Source organism: Triticum aestivum, chromosome 7B (genome assembly GCF_018294505.1).
Source record: "Triticum aestivum cultivar Chinese Spring chromosome 7B, IWGSC CS RefSeq v2.1, whole genome shotgun sequence".
NCBI lineage: Eukaryota > Viridiplantae > Streptophyta > Magnoliopsida > Poales > Poaceae > Triticum > Triticum aestivum.
Genome location: NC_057813.1, coordinates 433,577,969 through 433,596,896, shown reverse-complemented (window position 1 = coordinate 433,596,896; position 18,928 = coordinate 433,577,969). Strand labels below are relative to the sequence as shown.

Below are 18,928 nucleotides of genomic sequence, written 5' to 3'. Positions count from 1 at the left end.
ATAAAAATTACTTAGTGATAAAGCAAACAAGCACACACGAGAATATTCAACCCACGCTATGACTCCCCGGCAACGGCGCCAGAAATAGGTCTTGATAACCCACAAGTGTAGGGGATAATTGTAGCCTCTTTCGATAAGTAAGAGTGTAGAACCCAATGAGGAGCTAAAGGTAGAACAAATATTCTCTCATGTCCTATCTGCCACTGATACGACTCTACGCACGCTTAGTGTTCGCCTTACCTAGAACAAGTATGAAACTAGAAGTACTTTATAGGTGTTGTTGGATAGGTTTGCAAGATAATAAAGAGCACGTAAATAAAAACTAGGGGCTGTTTAGATAAAGAAGCAATAAAGTAAATATAGCGAGTGTGGAAAAGTGGTGGTAGGAGTTGTGAAATTGTCCCTAAGCAATTGACTACTTTACTAGACCGGTAGCAAGTTTTATGTGGGAGAGGCATAAGCTAACATACTTTCTCTTCTTGGGTCATATGCACTTATGATTGGAACTCTAGCAAGCATCCGCAACTACTAAAGATCATTAAGGTAAAACCCAACCATAGCATTAAAGCATCAAGTCCCCTTTATCCCATACGCCACAACCCCCTTACTCGGGTTTATGCTTCTGTCACTCAAGCAACCCACTATAAGCGAATCATGAACATATTGCAACACCCTACAGCGGGAATCCCTCACATTTGCGCGACACGGAGGGCACAATGGGACAGCAACATAACCACAAGAAAATTAAACCAATCATAGCAATTCATCAATCACCGGTAGGACGACGAAAATCTACTTAGACATCATAGGATGGCAACACATCATTGGGTAATAATATGAAGCATAAAGCACCATGTTCAAGTAGAGGGTACAACAGGATGCGGGAGAGTGGACCGCTGAATATAGATGGGGGAAGGTGATGGAGTTGTTGGTGAAGATGATGGAGTTGTTGGTGTAGATCGTGGTGATGATGATGGCCCCCGGCGGCCTTCCGGCGCCACCGGAAGCAAGGGGGAGAGAGCCCCCTTCTTCTTCTTCTTCCTTGACCTTCTCCCTAGATGGGAGAAGGGTTTCCCCTCTGGTACTTGGCTCCCATGGCGTGGGAGGGGCGAGAGCCCCTCCGAGATTGGATCTGTCTCTTTGTCTCTCTCTGTTTCTGGCTCCCAGATTCTGCCCTGGCATCGTTTCTTTTATATCCGGAGATCCGTAACTCCGATTGGATTGAAACCTTCGCCCAGATATTTTTCCAAAAATTAGCTTTCTTGCGGCAAAAGAATAGCAGCAACCGCCTTACGAGGGGCCCACAAGGGTCAGGGGCGCGCCCAGTAGGGGCAGGTGCGCCCCCTGCCTCGTGGCCACCTCAGGCACCGTCTCGTGTTGATTCTTCCTCCCATATTTCATAAATATTCCAAAAATGATCTCCGTCCATTTTTATCCCGTTTGGACTTCGTTTGATATGGGGTTTCTGCGAAACATAAAACATGCAATAAACAGGAACTGGCGCTAGGCACTGGATCAATAAGTTAGTCCCAAAAATAGTACAAAAAGTTGCCAAAAGTATATGAAAGTTGTAGAATATTGGCATGGAACAATCAAAAATTATAGATACGACGGAGACGTATCACTTCTCCGTGTTAGTGCATGTCATCGCGAGATGATAGACCAAGTCTAGGCTCGTTCTGCAACGGGATCACCCACCGATGACTCTGTCTCGGGGACGAACGCAGCCGGTCCCCAACGTTCCCACACGTGTATGTGGTTTGTGAGGCACATGTCACGTCAAGTAGGTGCGTTGCTTATTCAAATAGCACACCACTCCTGCATGCATATGCATGGGCCACACGCATGTAAGGGTGCCCTCCCCCCTCGGGCGGTCTCTAGATCGAGCACCCATCCGGTGGCCCCAGCGGTCTAGGGTGTTGTTCGACACCGATAGGGTGTAAGACACGGTGAATAACCGCTTATTCGTGTTAGTGCATGTCATCACGAGATGACAGACCAAGTTTAGGCCCGTTCTGTCACGGGATCACGCACCGAGGACTCTGTCTCGTGGACGAACGCAGCCGGTCCTCGACGTTCCCGCCCCGTGTGTGTGGTTTGTGAGGCACGTGCCATGTCAGGAGGTGCGTTGCTTATTCAAATAGCACACCACCCCTGCATGCATATGCATGGGCCACACGCATATAGGGGTGCCCTCCCCCCCCCCCCCGGCGATCTCTATATCGAGCACCAATCCGGTGGCCCCGTCGGTCTAGGGCGTTGATCGGCACCGAGAGGGTGTAGTCCACGGTGAATAACTGCTTCTCCGTGTTAGTGCATGTCATTGCGAGATGACAGACCAAGTCTAGGTCCGTTCTTCGAGATAGTCTATGGTATCGAGAGGGAATGTGTTCGATTTGTGGAGGAAGTGTTGGTCCTGTTACTCTGTTGGCCTCGAAATTAACTTCTTGTGCTCTCAAAGGAGGCCATCGCATGTATATGCATGGGCTAAAACATCTGTCCCCTCCCTCCTGTTACCATTAGCCTTAGACGCACAGCTCGGGACCCCCTACCCGAGATCCGCCGGTTTTGACACCGACAGGGACCACATGTCAGGAGGAAAGAACACACACAAAAAAAGAAAATAGGATGTGGCATATACTTTGCCGAGTGTCGTACGGCAACTCTCGGTAAAGAACGCAGTAATTGACGGAGCCGTCTGTTGCGGACGGGCATGACACGTGGCTCCTCTTTGTCGTGAGCGACTCTCGGCGTCTGCACGGTTTGCCGTGCGGTGCCTCTTTGCCGTGGGCAGTGATGACAAAGAAGGCAGTTTGCCGTGAAGCTGGGTTTGTCGAGAGTGACACCCGGAAAAATTTTGTTTGTCGAGTGCCTGTGTTTTAGCACTCGCCGAAGAGCATCACACCCGGCGTATGTCAGAATTCCAGTAGTGTGTCAGCCTAGAGTTTTGATCCTGGTGGGCTAGGTGTACAACATCCTAACCGTCTAACTTGTGGCAATGAAATTTTATATGACTTTAATAAAAAAATCATAAGTTAAATTATGGAAAATTAAAAGTTAAAAACTCATGCACAACTAGTCAATTTTACAGTGCTTTTGTGCCGTCTCTTTTAGCAAGTGTAAAATGTTATCGCACAGTTAAAATGAAGCATGAGGAAACAAGAAGACGTTTTCTCAGATACTTTTTAGTGGTTTTTCTTGGATAGACAAGAAGTGAAACTTTTCTAATTGAAAAAAGTCCATATTTCACTCTCAAATATGGCATGATGGACGAATATGCCCTTGATGTCCAATTTGGTGTGATTTTAACTCTCAAACCCTGAAAACCAGATAAATGTCACCCTTAAGTGTTTTTGCTGTTGATTTTAGGCGGTTTTCGATTTGAGCTTGTTACATGGCTTGTACGTAGAGGGTGCTGACCCTGGTCGCCGTGTCGAATGTCCGAGTTGTTTTGCCTCCCTTGGTCGTGATCGAGCCACTCAAGCATCCATCAATTACCTGAACACAGTTCATGGAGCAGTCTCGACAAAGAGTTGCTCAGCTTCTGACGCCATTGTCAAGGCAGAAGGTCACCACCAACGACAACGAGTCCATCTGCACCGAGCTACACGAGGCCGCCGTCCTCGAGCGCCGCCATGGCCAGCCTCGTGGGCCTCCTCCCCTAACTCAAAGATATCACGCGACAAGCTTCTCCTGTCCATAGTTTTGGCTTTCTGCACATGCTTGCTACTGTATGAAACTAAACTAGGTGTTGATCTTCTTCAAGCTAGCCTCAGAGTTGTTCTATAGCCTGCAGGACCAGGGCACATCCCCGCTAGTGTGCGGCCTCACGTTGCGGGCGCAACGGCTTGAGGCAGAGCTGCGCTCATCGAGGAATGTCTTTGCCTCGTTAGAACAAATGACCCTTCCTACAGCGGGATGGGGACGAGCAGGCTGACTAGGGACAAGGATTTCGACGAGGATGACTGCTAAGGCGTTGTCCTCATCGCCATCGCTACGACGACGTCCACGCTAGTGGATAAGAAGGAATGGAACGAGTGGTTTGGTCCGGTGCAACCAAGAAAAAGTGGTTCGATGCCACGTCAAAAGTGTCATGTCTAATCATCTTCTAAAACTACCTAAAATCTGACAATCAGAAACAAAACCACTCAAGAAAAAAGAAGTATTTATCCGGTTTTGAGAATTTTGGGTCTCAAAGGAAAAAAAATGATTTAGGTTGTCCTTGGGCCTGAAGTCTGCACATGCAACTTACACTTGGGCCGTCATTCCCCTAAAAAAACACTTGGGCCGTCACTCTTCCGGTCATCCCCACTCGTCTCCCTTCCCCCAATCCCCCACTCGGCACCGTGAGACCGAACCCAGTCGCCATCTCGCCGCCGGTGAAGTCGCATGGCCGACCATGCCGCAGACGAGGAGGAGCCGCCCGTCCTGCTCGACCGCGCGGCGCGTGCCACCCGAGGAAAGAGGTGGCCTCCCTGCTCCTCGCCCCCCCCCCCCCCCCCCCCCTCCCCCTGTACCTCTCTTCCCTAGTTCTTACGCTGTCTGTCCCCCTGACTGCGCAGGATAACCAAGCTCGTCGAGGAGGAGGTCGAGCTTGATGAGGCCTTCTGGGGCCAAGAAGCCCTCAAGGAGGTCCGTCGGTTGCTACGGAACCATCTCTTCTGCTCATCTTCATAAGTTGTTTACTGTTCTTCAACCGCTCCGTCCTTTCTGGCAGGACGAGGAGGATGATAACTATCAGGAAGAGCAGGATGCTGGTGATGTATTCGACAGTGATTTCGATGAAGATGTGAGATCCCTCCTTCTGCTCATTCCAATCTGTTCAATTGGTTTACTTTAAGCTTTTGTGAAGTTGGGCATCTCTCTGCTCACAATATTTTTCTCACTGCCTGTGTTAATCCAACTCCTTTCCAGGAACCTCAACCTGATGATGACCCAGAGAAGGAAGTAAGTGAGAGGTAACACATGTTTCATGTTAGCCCATAAGCATATCAGAGCACAGTCATGCACTGCGTAACAGTCAGTTATGTATTCTAAATCGTGCCCCGATTATGGACCAGGTTACCTATTAAGAAGAGGCTATTTTTTCCTGGGAAGACCATGAAAAAAATGAAAGCCAAGAAGAAGAAGAAGAAGAATAAGGTCATCAAACTAGAGGATGATGAAGGTATAGATGACAAGAATCCTGATAAGACTACTTCATCCAAACAATCAGATGTTCCTGATGAATGGGAGTCTGAGAAAACGATCAGGAAATCAACCAGAACATCTGTCATTGTGAGACAAGCTGAACGAGAAGCAATACGTGCTGAAAAGCAAGCAACTGCTAAGGTCTGTATCCATACAGCAGCCTTCCACATATTACATTCATGGTTATTACTCCCTCCGTTCCTAAATATTTGTCTTTCTAGAGATTTCAACGAGTTACTACATACAAAGCAAAATGTGTGAATCTACACTCTAAAATATGTCTACATACATTCGTATGTGGTAGTTCATTTGAAATGTCTAGAAAGACAAATATTTGGGAACGGAGGGAGTAGTATTCAGGGACAACAGAATCTTGTAGTACCCAACAAATGGCATTTTCAGGCTGACTGATTGTTTTCCCTCTTTTATACTGCCAGCCAATTAAGAAGAGAAAAGAGGGAGAAGAAAAACGTATGACACAAGAAGAGATGCTCTTGGAAGCAGCTGAAACTGGTCTGTTTCCCGGTTCACTGTGCCTTTCCCAAAGATAAAGATGGAACCTGCCAGTGTTGATTGACTATTTTACCTTTGTCTATTTTAGAGATCATGAACATGAGAAATCTTGAACGTGTACTGGCAAGAGAGGAGGAGGTGAAGAAAAAAGCTGTTGTTCAGAAAGCTGTCTATGAGGGTCCTACACTTCGATTTCACTCGAGAGATGGTAACTACTATATGCATATCTGCTTACATGTGAATACTGAACTTAGAAGCTGCTCCTTTTTGTGCTTCCTGTTTCAATTATAAGAACATGTATCCTACGCGTGCTGATTACTAGTTATGATCATGCTGAATCAGGGGAATCACGTCTGGAATTCATTAATGGGGCATCATTTGGGTCTGAACTTTGTACGACTTCAACTCCTTGTAAGTATTGATTTCTCTTTGGTGCTGTACATTTTTATTTATCTGGCAGTTTGAATTCAATGTAGTCTTGTATTAATTTTTGTTATTGCAGATCCGGAGAAATCTGTTTGCGTTGTAACAGGACTTCCTGCCAAGTATGTTTTCTGTACACTAATTTGCTCATTCCTTAATTCCTGTTCCTTTTCCCTTGTATGTGAAGTTGGAGCTTCCTTCCATGTTTATACAATTACATATTTCACTTGATAAAATTATGCACACATGTTTCTGTTGTTTAATGGCTGCGTGTTTTTACAGTGCAGTGTCGGCTGGTGGTGGTTTGTTTTATTGTGATATATATATACTCCCTCCGTCCGGAAATACTTGTCCTAGAAATTGATAAAATAGATGTATCTATAATTAAAATAAGTCTAGATACAACCATTTTGAGGACAAGTATTTCCGGACGGAGGGAGTATGTATATATATATATATATATATATGTCTGTTGGTTAGAGAGTGTCAGATTATGTACAATCCGATACAAATTGCATTGCCTGAATTATTTTTGTGCACACCCTAGTTCTAGCAATTGTTGTACTCTTCAGTGTATTCTGTCGTGATGAAATAGCAAAGGTAGTACTCCCTCAGATCCATATTTCTTGTCGCTCAAATGGGTGTATCTAGCACTGAAATACGTCTAGATACATCCGTTTGAGCGACAAGTAATATGGATTGGAGGGAGTACTTGATTCAGTGATTTGAAATGAACATACTCCTACATTAGTATCACCTGAACTGATGCATTCTGTTACAAGCCGAGAGTGGGTTATGTCTCCATGGTTGTATTTGAAGTGATAATCTTATTTGAGGTTTTACTTCCTTGTAGATACCGTGATCCAAAGACAGGATTACCTTATGCAACAATGGCAGCGTTTAAGATCATCCGGGAGAGGTACACTTTGTTGCTTTCCTTGGAACTGACATTTTTCTTTCTGGGTTGTAACTCTTTAGTAAGTGAAACAGTGCTCAGTATCTGAATGTAGACTTGCAACATGCTAACATTTGCTACGGGTGCGTGTGTTCAGTTTCCTGAAAGAGGAGTCGGATAAGAAGAGGCCCAACATGTCAAATATGGGAGAACTCTTTGAATCAGTAGCCGGCGAACATTCTACGCCTAAGAAGAAAAGGATCGAGTCAAGATCGCCAATATCAGGAGACCTAAGGCACGGCGGACGCTTCAGACGAATACCTGCTCTTGATGTCATGGACGAGGACTGACAAGAGATCTTCTCTGACAGTATGGTTGCATATGATGCCATGTGTTAGCATGAGGACTTGCCAGAGATCTCTGGCGGCGTGGTTGCATGCGATGCTGTGATAGCATGGGGACTGGCCGGAGGTCTACGACGGCGTGGTTGCTTACGATGCCATGCTAGCATTAGAAACAGTAGAGATGCTCCTGATGCCGCCGCTTGTGCAATGGCATGTTGTAAACGAACTGCTGTCAGTTGATGGCTTCTTGTGTTAGGTGTGCTCAACATAGCCTCAGCATTGCACCCTGACATCTAGTCACGTTCCGTGTCATTTTGACATGGAACTTGGCTTTTCACTCACAATAATTTGTTGTGCAATGTGGTTTTTGTTGACGACATTTGGTCGTACATATAATCTGCAAGTATCCAGGGGAGAGTCGCCGTGACGCCCACCTAACCTTGGCCTTTGGCAACAAGATGATACGCCACTACTCACATGGTGCCAAGCAGCAAGAGAGAACAAGAGCCGCTTGCACTTTCCATGGCTGCGCCCACCATCAGAGCTCATCTCCAACACCTGTTCTGAAAGCAGATACTACTACAGCATCCTGGAGCTGTTGGATAACGTCGGTGGTCTGATGACTATTGTGCACAATACCCTCAACACTGAACAACGCATGCAAGCGTGTGCTATCACCATTCCACACAGGGGAAGGTGATGATCAACACAAATTCAGTACTCCCTCCGTCTTAAAATAAGTGTCGCTGATTTAGCACAATAACTTTGGACTTGAGACGGAGGGAGTATGCAACACGGAATGGCGCACCAAAGTCACACTTCCAGTACAAGTGCCATCCAAGCAGAGATATATAGGAGCACAAAACTAAGCAACTGATGGTTTTTCCGCAGCATTTTGATCACCATTTCATATCAAACACCCAAAGCCCACTGTCGCTTGGGAGACTGAAACGTGCACCCACATTCAGAATCTAGGCGGGGAACGCACGAGCTTGCACATCCACCGCACATCTACGACCTATGCCAAAATCCCGACAAGAGGTTCTACTGGGACGAGACACACCCGACACATGCTGGGTGGGAGGCTGTAATGGAGGCGCTGGAGCAACCTTTGATGGAATTTCTCGATCAGGACTACGTTCCATGATGCGTTGTGTTTTTGGTAGCAGCTTGATTAGTTGATAGTTGGTGCGGTATCTTTTAGGTTAGCATCATATACCGTATGCGTATTTAGGGGTGAGCTTGAGAGATTTTCTTTCGCCATGTTTGGCTAAACATTTAGTCTACTGGTAGTATCTTGATAGGTAAACTGTTTCCATATTGCTTAATGTCTCGTATCCCATGTTTGAGATTAGAAAGATGGTCGTAGTATTTGACCAACGTCCACGACGGCATACGTCCTCTGAGTTCCTTTATCTTGTTCAGTGTTCGGCTGGTTGATTAATGCAGTACAGCGTCCATGCATTTTTTGGCATCGAGAAACTTAGACTACCAAATAGAAATTTCCTTCTATGTAGTTCGGACAATTCAGAATTCACACTATAGAAGCTCATACTCCTGGGGGAGGTTGAATAGGGCATGGGCATAATGGCCTTACACAATCACAATTCGATTCATTTTCAGTTAGGTCTTTGCTCTAGGTTCTTTAGGTGTTATTACTTCCTTAGTACTCCCTCCATTCCCTTATACAAGGCAACTATCAAAAATACATTTTGCATCAATACAAGGCCACCAACAGTAATCGAGGCAAAATTTAATGATGTTTTCTCGTACTAACAACTTTTTAATACTTACATGTATGTAGTCATAATGACACTCCACCACTTTCTTCCCATTCATTCGTTGCATGTTTGTGGTGTATTAATGATCCCGGTTAACTAAAAGAAAAAAATTGACTTGCAAATGAGTCATTAAATTTTTTTCTTGGTGCCTGTAATATGAGTTTGTGGCCTTATATAAGGGAATGGAGGGAGTAGCTCAATATTGATAGCAATCAGTTAGGTCTTTGCTCTAGGTTCTTTAGGTGTTATTACTTCCTTAGTACTTCTTCCGTCTTTTTAGAATGCGCACTTGCAAATTCTCTAGGACCTAGGTGGTTATCTATTGGCTGTGGGATGGACTAAAAAATAGCATTCACATTACGCATGCATATAGGAATAGTACATACTAGAAATAAATGCAATGCGCTCTAAACCTTGTCTATTGTGAAAACGCACGCAAATTTAACTGTGTCTTCTAAACTGTGACGAAGGGAGTAGCTCAACATTGATAGCACTACGTATATCCTGGAGTTTTGCAGGACGGAAATCTGATGAAATTTTACAAAAGAGGGCTAAAGTAAAGAATTCATCAGGAAATTTGCATGCTCGACAGGAAAACTGGCGGCACATCAAGAGATGTGTATTTGAGAGGCCAACAGACCTGATGTCATTCTTGACACCCCGCTTAATTTGGCTACAACTTCGTACTACCTCCGTCCGGGTTTTTCGTGCCAAATTTTGACCATAAATTAAACTAACAAAATGTTCACGCATGTCACCAAACATTATATTTTTGAAAAACTATGTTCAAATACGAATTCAATAAAATAATTTTTTTTGACATGCATTAACATTTTGTTAGTTAAATCTTTAGTTAAAATTTGACACAAACTACAATGAGGACCTATAAACCAAGACGGAGGTAGTACTGTAAACCTCGGTGATTAGCCAGCCAGTTTTGCTAAAGCACATCCATATGTGCCCTAAATATTGCACATCTAAGTCCTATGTCATTGCTTAGCCGGCATACTTGAGGGAATCATGCATCCCAAGCCATTAGAAGTACATTAAAACAAGGTATATGAAGCAGGATGCAGTTCTGCTTTGAGTGTATTCAGAAGATGTATCTCACTGTACCCAAGTACAGATTTGGGAGTACAGAGTGGTGCTTTCTATCCATACATAACATAGTAACACACTGCCACGATGATTATGCAGATAGGCCTTCTACTTCACAGTAGCCAGAAATGAAAAAAAAAATAACAGACAACAAATTACAGTCAAAATTCCTTGTGTGCAGAAGAAAATGTTTTCGCCCTGGAGAATCTGATGCCGCTCACATTGGCTAGAGAACAAAGGGTAATTCTGAAAATTACAGGTCTATCTGTTGTGGAAAGCTTAGCTTTTCGTAAATCCTGGTGTCTAGCTCTTCTAACTAGGCATGCACTTCTCCTCGTTACTAATACACAAAACATGATGATCTAGTCTATGCTCCCTTGACTTTACGTGATGGAGGCCGCCGGAATATGTTAATGAGATCGTCGAGGCCCTGTTCAAGAGAAAACGTATCATCTCAGTGCAGGGAAAGAAAGCTTCTAGTTATGTTTACAGAAATGAATCGGTCCATACCCGTGTTGTGATTACTAGGAAACTGAAGAGAACAATTAGATAGGAACCGAGCACCAGAAGGAACAACAGGTCGAAAGTAACACTTGCAACCTGTGAATTTGAACAATAAAAGGCCGGTTGAGGTCATTTCAATGTGGTGATGGTGATATCTAATAAAAGCAACATAAAAGGTGGATGTAAAACTTAAAATCCATGGATGACACATCACAAGGCACTTGTTATGGCGCTGCTAGAAGGAGGGCGCGAGAGGGCCGGCCGGGGGCCTTTTGCCCACGGCCGGGCAAGATGGAAGGGATTTCCTTCTTAATTCTTGCTTGATTAGATTGATACATCTCCTCTCTTTATATAGAGAGGTTTACTTGACTCCCAAGCAAGGCTTACTTGACCCCTAAGCAAGCGACCCTTATCTCTAATTAACCCTAAGACTAATGGGCCCATTAGGCCCATTACGTACTCTAACACTACACCCCACCTGGACATGCAGCTTGTCCTCGAGCTGCAGCCTAACCAACTTATAACCATGACTCGACGCGACACAAACCTAACACCTAAAAACAAGCCTTTTACATCTCGGCTTGTTTTATTACTCTCAGCCTGAAATGGACTGGGACGCTTTATTTTGGACTCCTTAACAAAAAAGTGAACACCCTCCACACATCGAACGTGCACGTGTACAGCCACCTGGATCCCATGGACACCATCTGGACGAAGGCAGTGCATGTGTATGGCCACCTGGAAGTGGTTGCAAGAGCGACCAGCGGAGGCGCCCTCGCGGCGGCCGGCGGCGGAATGCAGTGGTGTTACGCGGTCCGCTCCTGTCGAGGAGGGGTGCGCTCCCCCAACCGCCGATGTCGCAGACTTTGAGGTCACTGCCCGCGAGGAAAACAGCATGCCCGTTTATGGGGGAAACCGCATGCCCAAGATCCCCGACGCAGCGGCCGAGATCGAGGTCTGTCGCACAGCGAAGGGCAACTTGGAGGAGCGGCAGCTGCAAACTACGCAGTGTTGAGGAGGGCTGCGCAAGGAGGCCGCGCGCAGCAGCCGGCAGCCTCACCGTCGCCTCGGACATGTCGCTGGACGGTTGCTTCGTAAGGGACTTCTGTTGACGGATGGCGGCCGCCGCTTCTGGCATGGCAACACCTGGAGGCTGAGGGGGCACCCACTGGTGCTGAGGCGGCGGCGGCCTTTCCACAACGCCGCTGTTGTATGCCAGCGGCCTCGGCTCCTCGGCGTGGAAATCAGGGGCCTTCCCGTTCTGGTGGTACGAGGGGGCATAGTTGTCCTGAGCCTAAGAGTATGACCCATCCTCGCTCAAGTAGGCGTTGGATCCATAACCATGCTTTTGCTGTGCATGTTGCAGCATCTCCAATGCCTGCTTGCTCCCAGAAGGTCTATTATCCCCTCGCTGTACTATTTGCTCAACATAAGATCTTGAATATGATCCAGATGTAAGTTCAGTAGGTGCTGGCGGCTGCAGCGGGCCGAAGGGTGTGGCGGAGGCCGCCAAGAGCGGCGGCTGCCTCGACAGCCAGGGCTGCTGCTGCAGCTGGCCGGCGACCGCGGCGGAGTCCGGCAAAAGTGGCGGCTGCCATGGCAGCAAGGGCGGCCCGGTGGTGGCGGGTGGCGGCGGAAACTGCAGCTGGGGCTGCAGCGACCCGGCAAACGCGGCGGAGGCCGCCAGGGCCGGCGGCTGCCACGGCAGCCATGACGGCCCGGTGGTGGCGGCGGCCGGCGGCGGCCCGTAGGATCCGATCAAGTAGAGCTGGATGTCCTGGACCGCCAGGGTTAGGGCACGCAGCACCCCGGTCATCTCCTCCGGTGTGAGGACAGGGGGCGACGTGGCGATCGGCGGCGGAAGTGTTGAGGAGGGCGGCGGCGAAGACATGATCGAACGAAGCTAGCTGATACCAAATTGTTATGGCGCTGCTAAAAGGAGGGCGCGAGAGGGCCGGCCGGGGGCCTTTTGCCCACGGCCGGGCAAGATGGAAGGGATTTCCTTCTTAATTCTTGCTTGATTAGATTGATACATCTCCTCTCTTTATATAGAGAGGTTTACTTGACTCCCAAGCAAGGCTTACTTGACCCCTAAGCAAGCGACCCTTATCTCTAATTAACCCTAAGACTAATGGGCCCATTAGGCCCATTACGTACTCTAACAGCACTACCAATCTAGAGGCTATATATATGCTCAGTACACTTTTATGTCATTCTGAAATTAAAAGGCGATATCCAAACATGGAGAAGTGTGGCATGAAGCTTACACACTTACCTGGTATACGTTTAAAGTTGACTTTGTTGCATCATAGAAAGTGAACATGCCATCAAGGACGTCATTTTGAACATGCACATCAGTTGTATGCTCGGACAGTTCCTGCACCAATACATAGATAGTGTCATGTCTTGCGAGGAAACTATGAACAAGGTGAACTAGATGAGATCACTGATAGAAGGTACGCAACCTTTTTAAGTGCTACAATGAAGGGGTCATTCTTCTGAAGAAAAGGTGCAACCCGTGGTGTCCGTGAAAAAAGATCCAACCAGGACCGGATGTAGTGAGGACTGATGGCTAAGCTGCTGTTATCAGCAAAAACATCAATGTTCCTTCCTCTCAACCTGTAGATTTGTCTCTGTGAAGAGGCACTATTAGTATAATATCAGACTTCATCTAATTATAAGAATCTTGGTTCAGAAAAGAGCAAAAGGCGGACGGTAACTTTAGTTCTTCCAATCACTTATTATAGCAGCATTTTGCACATCTAATCATTTTAACATTCAAACATGCCACCTGAATAACACGAAACAACTGAAACATGGATGGACGGCAGAATCTCCTAAACCTTCGTCTAATTATAAGAATCCTGATTTAGAAAAGAGCAAGAGGCAGCCAGTAACTTTAGTTCTTCCGATCAATCATCATAGCGGCATTTTGCTTACCTAATAATTTCTTGCATCAAATTCAAACAAACACGCTACCTAAATAACAGTATCACATGAAACAATTGTAGTGTGGATGAACAGCCGAATCTCCTAAACCTTCGTCTAACTAAGAATCCTGGTTCAGAAAAGAGCAAGAGGTAACCAGTGACTTTAACTCTTCCAAACAATTATCATAGCAGCAATTTACATTTCTAATGATTTTTAGCATCACACATGCTTATAACATAAAACCATTGTAACATGGATGAATAGCAGAATCTCCTAAACCTTTGTCTAACTATAAGAATCCTGGTTCAGAAGAAAGCAAGATGTAATCAGTAACTTTAGTTCTTCCAAACACTCATCATAGCAACAATTTGCATTTTTAATGTTTTTTTGCATCACATTCAAACATGCTTATAACACGAAACCATTGTAACATGGATGGACGGCAGAATCTCCTAAACTGGTATTTCTATGCAGCTAGACATTTGAGTGTAACTGAAGCACTAAAATAACTCGATCAACTTTGTGTTGACATATTTCCAGAGAAACTTCATGCTAAGTTAAAACCAGTTGAACAGTTATATTATCCTACATACATGCTACTGCTGTGGATATTTAAATCTAAATTTCTAACCAAACTAAAAATTCAATTAGTCCGTACAAACACGTTTTCCCAAAGAAACAAATATTGAATGAATATTTGTGGATACACCGAAAAGAGATGTATAACAGAAGCGGTCACTTGCCCATTGGAAATTCTTACATGGAAAAAATGTCTACAAACCATTAACACATATACATCTAACACTGAAGAAACGATAACTTCATCAATATTATCTAACTACTGTGTGCAAAGTAAAATGAAAAAAAAAATCAGAGCAAATGATTTAGCTTACCGCAAGACTCTCAGAAACTAATTTGACAGTTCTCATTACTGACTCAACATCTGCTGATTCTCTGAAAGAAGGAAAATGCAAGTAAAATATTAAAAACTAAGACAGTGAAAAAAGAATTAGGGTGTATTAGAAGTGACTTCACCTAGTGTCGTACAGACCACCAGTGTTTTCCAAAAATTCAGGAGGTGTAGACAATTCCGAAAGAGTTAGCGCAGTCACCCTAAACCTCGAGAATTGCTCATGTTCCCATGCTACCTGCAAGATTGCAAGCATGTCACTTGGCAAGCTTGAAAGTTTAACGAAATAGAATAGTTAATCAGCAATACTAAAGCAGTAAAAGGCTTCTAGATTCCAAAATGTAAATACTAAAACAGCATATTAACTTCTAGAAATAGCATATACTCCCTCCGTTCCTAAATATAAGGCTTTTTAGAGATTTCAATGCAGACTACATACGGAGCAAAATGAGTGAATCTACACTCTAAAATATGTCTATATACATCCGTATGTAGTCGTATTGAAATCTCTAAAAGGTCTTGTATTTAGAAACGGAGGGAATAGTTCTGAACTCGTTTCTAAACCAGCCCTCATGCCAATACTAAGCTAATTCTTGATCCTGCGCTCGAAATACTATGTCAGGCTACCATGCCAGAAGAATTGATTCACCAATAAGTATTTCAAATGCCATCATGCTAGTACTGACAGTAAGTACATGTAAGATGGATTATCTGAAATCCTGATGGGATCCAAGCCTAATGAAGGTGTACAATCCTTCAAAAGGCAAGAACATACTCTAGAATTTGACACATTAATTTTCTTGTGCTTGATGCCGACTGAAATGCCCATTTCCTTGGAGACATCTGAAAAATCCTGAAGCAAAGAAACTTCGAGTTGTGAATCGACTTATCATTGCAGACAACTGAGGTTATGGACCGAAAAACTTGAAATGGCTACTGTACTTCAAAGATTTGCTTGATGTAAGGGTTCTCTGGAGGCTTTGATACATGCATCCAGAGATCATTGCTCCAGGAACCAACGCTATTCAAGCAAATTGCATAGTCAATACTCTCGCGTACACGCTGATCGAAACTTCTAAGCCACTGTAACAAAATTTGAAAACCATACAGCTGTGAGTTGACCATGAATATGCACCAGAAGGCTTTCATAATGGCGCAAGATGATCACTAACCTTGCTAGTTCCATTGTAATTGTAGGGTCCGCCAGATGTTAATCCAAAGAGAAGATTAAACTTGCCTCTGGTCTTAGGACTTGAATAGAGGCGTGAAAAGATCCTTGCAATTTCTAGAAGAGCCACAGCTCCACTTCCATTGCTATCACTTCCCACGGAAAGCGCCTAAAAACATATGTATTACGAAAATACTGAAAATAATATCAAAGATTCTTGAAACATTTTTCCTGGGTTACATACAGGTGCAGCACCAAAAGTGTCATAGTTTGCAACTATGGCAATGGTTGGAAGCTGTTCAGCATCACCCTCTCCTCTCGATCCAGGTAACCATCCCTGCAACTCAAAGATATTAAACTTAGTCCTGTTGACATCTCATGAAAGATGGGAAACACTATTAAATTTGTAAGAGTCAGATATCAGGTGTAGCGATCACTTCTGGCATATAGCCAGCCATTCTTCATGGTCTACTTAATTGTTTGTTCCAAAAGAAAACAGATCTATAAGATGTTGCAGTGAATTATAAAGTAAATAAGATCAACCTGATGAATGCGAAAGTAGACAGTAAATTCATGTCAGAGCAGCTACCTGGATATTTGAAATGGTTGGAGATGACACCCTTTTAGGTTCCGCAGAAGGCACTACAAGCTTGTATCTACAAGTCCAAAAGACAATCAAGACCATGCAGGAGGCTGACAATTTATAGTCAAGTGTTACACTAATTATAGTGCAAAATGCTGGACACTCGAGAGTATGCTGAGTTTCGTCTTCAAGTATTACCCTCCTGTTGATGCAGAGGCTGGCTGGCCTGAAGAGGCAATTTTACGAATATCTGCCAATAGGTTATCCAAATTGTCATCATGGAAAGCGAAGTACACTGGAAACTGCATAGAGTAATGCACATGAGTTAGCCAAAATATTATATCATATTTAAAAAGTTGATCACTGAACAAAGAGGAAGCAGGACATTTAGACTGGAAAAAAAACATTAGCAAATCTGAAGGAAAGATCACTATTTATAAAAACAATGTTATACTGCAATGGGGGTCACAGAAACTGTTGGTGCTGTACCAATAGCAATTTAAAGCGTGCATCCTTCAAAACAAAGAGAAGTTTGGTTAACAGCTAAAAGCACCAATCAGGATTTCAAATGCAACTATAACTGTATTATTTTTGTTGAGCTACATTGCCAAATACAAATTTACAAAACAGATTGCAGAAGTTCAAAGCATATTTATAGTGTTATAATTTGTACTTCTAAATATTATATCTGTGGAGCTGTGTGATATAACTAACTAGATACTGTATAAGTAATGGAACATATAAATCACAAGCAAAGATAGACATAGTTGCCTAACAAATTTATAACTTACCGGCACTTCTTCATGCATGAGCAACTTTTCTAGCTCAGCCAGCACATTCTTTGGTTCCCCCTTGTCATCGTTGTTTCCCTCAACATTCTTAGCGCTGATGTTTCTCGGGAGCAGAATGAGCAACCCTCCAAGATGTTTTTTCTCTGACAGGTACTCTGAGTAGTAGGTAATGAAACAGCAGTTTGTCAACACTATTATTTCAATCAAATTCCATGTGCAAAATAAATAATTAATACTGTGGTTCATTGAAGAAACATGATCTTTTTCGGATGGTTCATGCATGATGGAACATCATCGTTGAGTCATGATTGTTGTAGTTTAGATGCCATGACTCGACAGTTCGTAATGCCACATGAGTGAGTGCATACATTTTGGCAAAAGTAGCAAACAAGTCAGATGATAACTGAAGGCATACTAAAGCCCATAAATAGAGCTTATCCTGGCTACGACCCGGTTGCTGTAACTAAACGAGCAGCATGTGCCATGTAGAAACACGAAAGTAACTGATACACGTCGACATCGGAATCTTACGAGATCGGAAAGTATATCGCCAACACTACACATCTCGATCGGCAATGCGAAGTGGCACACAGATCGAGCTCAATTTTAGCTAGAGCCGGTGAAGAGCTCGTCTCATCTACTACAGCGTGCTGGTACTAGGAGGATGGCGCGAAAAAAGGGGGAGGGCAGGAGTACCTCGGAGGAAGGAGAGCGGGAGGTCGAGCAGCGGCGCGACGAGCGCGGAGCGGGAGAGGTCAGCCCCCGCGGGGAGCGGGAAGGCGGCGGCGTGGTGGTTGAGCGCGGCGGCGCGGGAGCCGAGCGGGGCGCCGGCGAGGTCGTACTGGATGAGGCGGTAGACGCCGACGGCGGCGGCCGCGTCGCCGAGCTCGACGCAGGCGAGGAGGACGAGCAGGACGGCGAGCGCGGAGGAGACGGAGGCGACCACCTCCCCGGAGGGAGACATGGCCGGCGCGGCGGGGTGGGGCTCTGGGGCCGGGGCGGAGATGCAGATGCAGCCGCTGCCGCTGCCGCTGCTGCCGATCTGATTGGTATCAGACTGGTGTTCAATCAAACCAAGTCCTCTCGACCTCACGTCCTCACCTTCACTGCGTGCGGAGGTGGCGGCGTGGACTCGCCTGGTAATTTCCTCTGCTTTTCTGGGTTCCTTCGCATAAACTTCACCATGTGATTTCCGATCGTAGATTAACATCGCATTCATGCATAATGGAACAGGTCATGTGCGGGTTGACATAGTTAATTGCTACTGCCATGCTTCGGTTAAATATAATGCCTAAACTAATCCCATGGGTGGAACATCATGGTAACTTTGCATTGTCAAGTGACTAGCTACATTCTTGTTTGGCATCGCGATATTATTGTAGTGTTCAACCATGTTCTTAGTTTTCTCATCCAGCATGAGACTCTACTCCGACGTGCTTTGCATCTTTGAATTCCAATGATGCTTATAAAAAGAAAAAAAAAGGTTGTTCTTCTTAGGTTATTAAGCAATTTTCATTAAGCTAGATTCGGTTTGGCAACATAATAAACGTGCTACCAGAGCATATCATAGGACACATTTAGTATATTTTCATATATATGAATCAAAAACACTTGTGAAAGCATGTATAGGTTGCATCCTGGTGTTTCTTTGCGCGGATCTTTTCTTAGCCCTCTTCTTTCAGAATCTATATCTACTATGAAATATTATGGTCTTTTCTGATAGCATATACCAATCCTATGTCAGGTTTGGTTATGACCTCTACGTTTGTTGTGTGCATTATTTGAATGTTTACTTGC

The 18,928-nt window shown here is 44.7% G+C and overlaps 2 protein-coding genes across 2 annotated transcripts; one reads left to right on the top strand and one right to left on the bottom strand.

Annotated features, from left to right (window-relative positions):
- The first annotated feature begins 4,271 nt into the window (after nt 1–4,271).
- Nucleotides 4,272–7,744, top strand: LOC100037603 (SWR1 complex subunit 2). Its single transcript, XM_044577928.1, has 11 exons — nt 4,272–4,466; nt 4,563–4,632; nt 4,718–4,789; nt 4,915–4,958; nt 5,061–5,331; nt 5,628–5,703; nt 5,792–5,911; nt 6,046–6,114; nt 6,206–6,248; nt 6,980–7,045; nt 7,179–7,744. The coding sequence occupies exons 1-11, from the start codon at nt 4,390–4,392 to the stop codon at nt 7,369–7,371; spliced, it is 1,101 nt and encodes a 366-aa protein (XP_044433863.1). The 5' UTR covers nt 4,272–4,389; the 3' UTR covers nt 7,372–7,744.
- Nucleotides 7,745–10,205: 2,461 nt separating this feature from the next.
- On the bottom strand, nt 10,206–18,218 carry LOC123156525 (nicalin). Its single transcript, XM_044574648.1, has 14 exons — nt 17,828–18,218; nt 17,132–17,286; nt 16,539–16,642; nt 16,347–16,413; nt 16,002–16,094; nt 15,762–15,926; nt 15,532–15,672; nt 15,365–15,442; nt 14,715–14,827; nt 14,573–14,633; nt 13,214–13,381; nt 13,024–13,125; nt 10,755–10,844; nt 10,206–10,674 (listed from the first exon to the last, which is right to left on the bottom strand). Exons 1-14 carry the CDS (start codon nt 18,093–18,095, stop codon nt 10,612–10,614), a joined length of 1,668 nt encoding a protein of 555 aa, XP_044430583.1. The 5' UTR covers nt 18,096–18,218; the 3' UTR covers nt 10,206–10,611.
- Nucleotides 18,219–18,928: the final 710 nt, after the last annotated feature.

What these genes read in the sequence shown, in the direction of transcription:
- LOC100037603 (XM_044577928.1), top strand. Translation starts at nt 4,390, where the DNA reads ATGGCCGACCATGCCGCAGACGAGGAGGAGCCGCCCGTCCTGCTCGAC. An exon ending in ACAGTGATTTCGATGAAGAT is followed by an intron (nt 4,790 to 4,914) that starts GTGAGATCCCTC and finishes ACTCCTTTCCAG; the next exon opens with GAACCTCAACCTGATGATGA. An exon ending in CTTGGAAGCAGCTGAAACTG is followed by an intron (nt 5,704 to 5,791) that starts GTCTGTTTCCCG and finishes TGTCTATTTTAG; the next exon opens with AGATCATGAACATGAGAAAT.
- LOC123156525 (XM_044574648.1), bottom strand. Translation starts at nt 18,095, where the DNA reads ATGTCTCCCTCCGGGGAGGTGGTCGCCTCCGTCTCCTCCGCGCTCGCC. An exon ending in ACACTTTTGGTGCTGCACCT is followed by an intron (nt 15,927 to 16,001) that starts GTATGTAACCCA and finishes ATATGTTTTTAG; the next exon opens with GCGCTTTCCGTGGGAAGTGA. An exon ending in GGTGGTCTGTACGACACTAG is followed by an intron (nt 14,634 to 14,714) that starts GTGAAGTCACTT and finishes TCCTTCTTTCAG; the next exon opens with AGAATCAGCAGATGTTGAGT.